General features: G+C 45.9%; 1 protein-coding gene across 1 annotated transcript in view; it reads left to right on the top strand.

Annotated features, from left to right (window-relative positions):
- Positions 1-1,622: 1,622 nt before the first annotated feature.
- The window catches only part of LOC115127313 (uncharacterized), a 52,352-nt gene continuing 46,474 nt past the window's right edge, over positions 1,623-7,500 (top strand). The window contains exon 1 of the mRNA XM_065027240.1: positions 1,623-1,750. Coding sequence (XP_064883312.1) covers positions 1,681-1,750 — 70 coding nt within the window. The 5' untranslated portion in view covers positions 1,623-1,680. The remainder of the gene's footprint in view (positions 1,751-7,500) is intronic.

The following is a 7,500-nucleotide window of genomic DNA, read 5'->3' as shown; positions in this document are numbered from 1 at the left end:
AGAGAGATCGAGAGGAGAGAGGGGGGGTAAAGAGAGAGAGAGGGAGAGAGAGAGAGAGGCAGAGAGATCGAGAGGAGAGAGGGGGGTAAAGAGAGAGAGAGAGAGAGAGTGGTGGGGGACAGAGAAAGAGAGAGAAAGATGATCTGGCTAATACCAATTAAGATCTGGCAAAACATACTTGAATCAGTTATGGAACCCATTGCCCTTAATGGTTGTGAGATCTGGGGTCCACTCATCAACCAAGAATTCACAAAATGGGTCAAACACCAAATTGAGTCTCTGCAAAAATATCCTCTGTGTGCAACATAAAACATCAAATAATGCATGCAGAGCAGAATTAGGTCAATACCAGCTAACGATCAAAATCCAGAAAAGAGACGTTAAATTCTACAACGACCTAAAAAGGAAGTGGTTCCCAAACCTTCCATAACGAAGCCATCACCTACAGAGAGATGAACCTGGAGAAGAGTCCCCTAAGCAAGCTGGTCCTGGGGCTCTGTTCACAAACACAAACACACCCCACAGAGCCCCAGGACAGCAGCACAATTAGACCCAATCAAATCATGAGAAAACAAAAAGATAATGACTTGACACATTGGAAAGAATTAACAAAAATACCACAGTGTGCCATCACAGGAGCAAGATGTGTGACCTGTTGCCACAAGAAAAGGGCAACCAGTGAAAAACAAAACACCATTGTAAATACAACCCATATTTATGTTAATTTATTTATCCTTTTGTACTTGAACTGTTTGCATATCATTACAACCCTTTATATAGACATAATATGACACTAGAAACGTCTTTATTCTTTCAAACTTTTGTTAGTATTATGTTTACTGTTAATTTTTTATTGTTTATTTCACTTTAGTTTATTATGTATTTGACTTGCTTTGACAATGTTTCACATGCCAATAAAGCCCCTTGAGAGAGAGAGAGAGAGAGAGAGAGAGATGGAGAATGAGAGAGAGAGAATCAATCAACCATCTGGTCTCTCGATGGTGAGCCTCAGGCAGCATGGGAGGTGCTTCCTGTCAGTCAGGATAAAGCATCACTATAAGGATTATTTTTTAGGACTCATGTGATGTTGATCTGTTCTGTGGTGTAATTCAGGACAATCCCAATCCCCTAACCCTTATCACCCACCGCTCTCTCACTGCCTGGCAGCTGGGCTGGAGAGAGTCCTAAACAGTCTAGATTAAACTCCCTCTGTTTCTGCCCCTCTCTCCCTCCCTTTACCTTTCTCTCAGTTTTTCCCCCTCTCTCTCTCTCTCTCTCTCTCTCTCTCTCTCTCTCTCTCTCTCTCTCTCTCTCTCTCTCCCTCTACCTTTCTCTCAATTTTTCCCCTCTCTCTCTCTCTGTCTCTCTCTGTCTCTCTCTCTCTGTCTCTCTGTCTCTCTCTCTCTCTCTGTCTCTCTCTCTCTCTCTCTCTCCCCCTCTCTCTCTCTCTCTCTCTCTCTGGCTCTCTCTCTCTCTCCCTCTCTCTCTCTCTCTCTCTCTGGCTCTCTCTCTCTCTCTCTCTCTCTCTCTGTCTCTCTCTCTGTCTCTCTGTCTCTCTCTGGCTCTCTCTCTCTCTCTGTCTCTCTCTCTCTCTCCCTCTCTCTCTATATCCCTCTATCCCTCTCTCTCTCTCTCTCTCTCTCTCTCTATCCCTCACTCTCACCCAGACACTCAGTTCATATGTGTCTCTTGTGTTTAACAGCAGACATGTCTACAGGAGGAGTACACCGTGGCTTCCTCAGAAAATATGGTAAGACTGACAGTCTTCTAATGGTTCTAACGGTGTAGGCTGTCTGGCTTGGAATAGAGGGATGAACTTGTTTTACTGTGCTACGCAAAAAAATAAAAAAATATTTGATTTTAAATGCTTTGATACATGTTTAGGGATGACATTTATAACAATATAATATAATATATAACAATATAACAGTTTGTCTAATTCAGCTTTTTTTGATAATGTATTGAGGGAGGCAGTGAACTGAACTGAACTCTATCGGAGATTCAGTATCCCAAATAGACCTCAAAATAGACCTTGTACTTTCCAATGTCTGTAATGTAGGTGCTACGTGGATGATGCACTGTGAAAGGAAGTAGGAAGTGTTGACGCTACAGATGTCATGAACAGATACATACTGTACCTGCTGTAAAATAACCAAGTCAAGTGATTAGATTCAACTCACGTTTATATTATTTCAACCTATTAGTTATAACTGTTTATTACTAATCTGTAAATAAACTACCAATATAAACTAAATTCTCCATGAAGTACCGCTGAATGAAAGTAATCGTTATCTGTTTGTACTGGTGGTCTGGTGGTCTGGTGGTCTGATGGTCTGGTGGTCTGGTGGTCTGGTGGTCTGGTGGTCTGATGGTCTGGTGGTCTGATGGTCTGGTGGTCTGGTGGTCTGATGGTCTGGTGGTCTGGTGATCTGGTGGTCTGATGGTCTGGTGGTCTGGTGGTCTGGTGGTCTGATGGTCTGGTGGTCTGATGGTCTGGTGGTCTGGTGGTCTGATGGTCTGATGGTCTGGTGGTCTGGTGGTCTGGTGGTCTGATGGTCTGGTGGTCTGGTGGTCTGGTGGTCTGATGGTCTGATGGTCTGGTGGTCTGATGGTCTGGTGGTCTGATGGTCTGGTGGTCTGGTGGTCTGGTGGTCTGATGGTCTGGTGGTCTGGTGGTCTGATGGTCTGATGGTCTGGTGGTCTGGTGGTCTGATGGTCTGATGGTCTGGTGGTCTGTGGTCTGATGGTCTGGTGGTCTGGTGGTCTGGTGGTCTGATGATGGTCTGGTGGTCTGGTGGTCTGATGGTCTGATGGTCTGGTGGTCTGGTGGTCTGGATGGTCTGATGGTCTGGTCTGATGGTCTGGTGGTCTGGTGGTCTGGTGGTCTGATGGTCTGGTGGTCTGGTCTGGTGGTCTGATGGTCTGATGGTCTGGTGGTCTGATGGTCTGGTGGTCTGGTGGTCTGGTGGTCTGATGGTCTGGTCTGGTCTGGTGGTCTGGTGGTCTGATGGTCTGATGGTCTGGTGGTCTGGTGGTCTGGTGGTCTGATGGTCTGGTGGTCTGATGGTCTGGTGGTCTGATGGTCTGGTGGTCTGATGGTCTGGTGGTCTGGTGGTCTGGTGGTCTGGTGGTCTGGTGGTCTGATGGTCTGGTGGTCTGGTGGTCTGATGGTCTGATGGTCTGGTGGTCTGGTGGTCTGATGGTCTGATGGTCTGATGGTCTGGTGGTCTGGTGGTCTGATGGTCTGATGGTCTGGTCTGGTGGTCTGGTGGTCTGATGGTCTGATGGTCTGGTCTGGTGGTCTGATGGTCTGATGGTCTGGTGGTCTGGTGGTCTGATGGTCTGATGGTCTGGTGGTCTGGTGGTCTGATGGTGGTCTGATGGTCTGATGGTCTGGTGGTCTGATGGTCTGATGGTCTGGTGGTCTGTGGTCTGGTGGTCTGGTCTGGTGGTGGTCTGGTGGTCTGATGGTCTGGTGGTCTGGTGGTCTGGTGGTCTGATGGTCTGGTGGTCTGGTGGTCTGATGGTCTGGTGGTCTGGTGGTCTGGTGGTCTGATGGTCTGATGGTCTGGTGGTCTGGTGGTCTGGTGGTCTGGTGGTCTGATGGTCTGGTGGTCTGGTGGTCTGGTGGTCTGGTGGTCTCCCAGGTAGATTGTTCTACTACTTGTTGCGTCTGTCGTAGTGGATACATTGTATCCGTGATGTGTAGGTGATGCGCCGCTGCTGTGTGTGTGTGTGTGTGTGTGTGTGTGTGTGTGTGTGTGTGTGTGTGTGTGTGTGTGTGTGTGTGTGTCTCGGATTATCCCCACATCTCTCAGGATAATCCACGTGATGATCCCCACACCTCTCAGGATAATCCATCTGTTTCACTCTAATAATCCCTGGTATTCTCCTCCTTCTCCGTCAGCCTGTTAAAGACCAGGGCATGACATCTCCGTCAGCCTGTTAAAGACCAGGGCATGACATCTCCGTCAGCCTGTTAAAGACCAGGGCATGTCATCTCCGTCAGCCTGTTAAAGACCAGGCTATGACATCTCCGTCAGCCTGTTAAAGACCAGGGCATGACATCTCCGTCAGCCTGTTAAAGACCAGGGCATGACATCTCCGTCAGCCTGTTAAAGACCAGGGCATGACATCTCCGTCAGCCTGTTAAAGACCAGGGCATGACATCTCCGTCAGCCTGTTAAAGACCAGGGCATGACATCTCCGTCAGCCTGTTAAAGACCAGGGCATGACATCTCCGTCAGCCTGTTAAAGACCAGGGCATGACATCTCCGTCAGCCTGTTAAAGACCAGGGCATGACATCTCCGTCAGCCTGTTAAAGACCAGGGCGTGACATCTCCGTCAGCCTGTTAAAGACCAGGGCGTGACATCTCCGTCAGCCTGTTAAAGACCAGGGCGTGACATCTCCTTCAGCCTGTTAAAGACCAGGGCGTGACATCTCCGTCAGCCTGTTAAAGACCAGGGCATGACATCTCCGTCAGCCTGTTAAAGACCAGGGCATGACATCTCCGTCAGCCTGTTAAAGACCAGGGCATGACATCTCCGTCAGCCTGTTAAAGACCAGGGCGTGACATCTCCTTCAGCCTGTTAAAGACCAGGGCGTGACATCTCCTTCAGCCTGTTAAAGACCAGGGCGTGACATCTCCGTTAAAGACCAGGGCAGCCTGTTAAAGACCAGGGCATGACATCTCCGTCAGCCTGTTAAAGACCAGGGCATGACATCTCCGTCAGCCTGTTAAAGACCAGGGCATGACATCTCCGTCAGCCTGTTAAAGACCAGGGCATGACACAGCCGAACACATTCTCTGTGTCCACATCCATATATTATTATTAACACAGAGGCTGGCTGGCTGGCTGGTTGGTTGGCTGGCTGGCTGGCTGGCTGGCTGGCTGGCTGGCTGGCTGGCTGGCTGGTTGGTTGGCTGGCTGGCTGGCTGGCTGGCTGGCTGGTTGGTTGTTTGGCTGGCTGGCTGGCTGGCTGGCTGGTTGGCTGGCTGGCTGGCTGGCTGGCTGGTTGGCTGGTTGGCTGGTTGGTTGGTTGGCTGGCTGGCTGGCTGGCTGGTTGGTTGGCTGGCTGGCTGGTTGGTTGGTTGGCTGGCTGGCTGGCTGGCTGGTTGGTTGGCTGGCTGGCTGGCTGGCTGGCTGGCTGGCTGGTTGGTTGGCTGGCTGGCTGGTTGGTTGGCTGGCTGGCTGGCTGGCTGGCTGGCTGGCTGGCTGGTTGGCTGGCTGGCTGGTTGGCTGGCTGGCTGGTCCTGATAATGTCTCTGAAGGACAGAGACACAGAGATATTATAGCTACCTGGGTGATTCTCACGAAACTGGCACTTCACACCAATGTTGTTGTTTTTTTTAAGACAATTTTTTATTTTTTATTTAAAAAACGACTTTTTCTAGGATCGGATTGGGATCTGTATTGATCTATTTCATAATTATTGTTTATTGATCCAACATGTTATCACAACTACGAACAAAGTCCAAAAAAGTAATAAAAACAAAAATTATATATATTTTTTTTACATTGGTCACCTAATGAAAAGAAAGAGTTAAACATAACATTGAAAACAAATATATTTACAATTAAAATTATAACAAATATTTTGTTATTTATTTCATTACCGCAACAAAAACCTTTTCTGAATACTTTCTTTCTGTCATAATTATTTAGGTATATATGTTGAATAATGAACAAAAGACACTAAATCAGATTAAGCCAAAACTAAATATTGGTGTATTAAGGTAATGATTTCAGACGTGAAAAAAACTGTTTGCATGTTCTTCACAAAGAGGGCAACAGATGCTACTGAGCCAGATGTCTATGTGTCAGGGGAGAAGCTCCAGGTGGTATCCAATTTTAAGTACCTTGGCATCATACTTGATTCCAACTCTCTTTTAAAAAGCATGTGAAAAAGGTAATTCAAATAACTAAATTCAACCTAGCTAATTTCCGATTTATACGAAATTGTTTGACTACAGAGGTAGCAAAACTGTACTTCAAATCTATGATACTCCCCCACTTAACATACTGCTTGACTAGTTGGGCCCAAGCTTGCTGTACAACATTAAAACCTATTCAGTCTGTCTACAAACAGGCTCTCAAAGTGCTTGATAGGAAGCCCAATAGCCATCATCATTGTCACATCCTTAGAAAGCATGAGCTCTTGAGTTGGGAAAATCTTGTGCAATACACCGACGCATGTCTTGTATTCAAGATCCTTAATGGCCTGGCTCCCCCTCCACTCAATATTTTTGTTAAACAGAAAACCCAAACATATGGCAGCAGATCCACAAGGTCTGCCATGAGAGGTGACTGTATAGTTCCCCTAAGGAAAAGCACCTTTAGTAAATCTGCATTCTCTGTGAGAGCTTCCCATGTCTGGAATACACTGCCATCAGACACACATAACTGCACCACATATCACACTTTCACAAAATGCTTGAAGACATGGCTAAAGGTCAATCAGATTTGTGAACATGGTCCCTAGCTGTGTGTTGCCGCTTTCCATGTTGTCTGTTGTCTGTAGCTTGTGAGGTGTGGAAACACTTTGTTGCTTTTATGAATTTTGTCTTGCTGCTTTTTGTTCTATGTTGCTCTGTATGCTATGTCTTGCTTGTTCTATGTTGCTCTGTCTGTATGCTACGTCTTGCTTGTCCTATGTTGCTATGTCTTGCTTGTTCTATGTTGCTATTGTCTATATTGTAATTGTTTTTAATAACCTGCCCAGGGACTGCGGTTGAAAATTAGCCGGCTGGCTAAAACCGGCACTTTTACTGAAACGTTGATTAATGTGCACTGTCCCTGTAAAAATAAAAAATAAACTCAAACTCATGAGAACGCATGTTGTATAGTGTGCCATTAAAAGACTGAACTGAATTCCATCAGAGATTCAGTAACTCAATACATTATCAAACTGAACTGAATCAGAGATTCTGTTACCCAATACATTATCAAACTGTACTGAATCAGAGATTCAGCAACCCAATACATTATCAAACTGTACTGAATCAGAGATTCAGCAACTCAATACATTATCAAACTGTACTGAACTCTATCAGAGATTCAGCAACCCAATACATTATCAAACTGAGCTGAACTCTATCAGAGATTCAGCAACTCAATACGTTATCAAACTGTACTGAACTCTATCAGAGATTTAATAACTCAATACATTATCAAACTGTACTGAACTCTATCAGAGATTCAGTATCCTAAATCATAGAATTGTATCATTTGTTAATCCCAGATGATGTGCATAATACTAAACTCACTGATCTTAATGCAATTGACAAGAATAATATTTGTAATATAATGTATTAGGACCAGTGTTGGGGGTAATGCGTTTCAAAAGTAACGCGTTACAGAAATAATTTTACTTTTATGATTAACGGCACGCACCTCTGATCTTTGCCATCAATCGCACCAGAGGGCTTTACGGTCTGAGTGGAGGGTGTGCTTTCTAGAACCCATAGAGGGCTTTACGGTCTAGTGGAGGGTGTGTT

Source organism: Oncorhynchus nerka, linkage group LG14, assembly GCF_034236695.1.
Source record: "Oncorhynchus nerka isolate Pitt River linkage group LG14, Oner_Uvic_2.0, whole genome shotgun sequence".
NCBI classification, from domain to species: domain Eukaryota; kingdom Metazoa; phylum Chordata; class Actinopteri; order Salmoniformes; family Salmonidae; genus Oncorhynchus; species Oncorhynchus nerka.
This window is presented reverse-complemented; position numbering and strand designations above follow the sequence as displayed.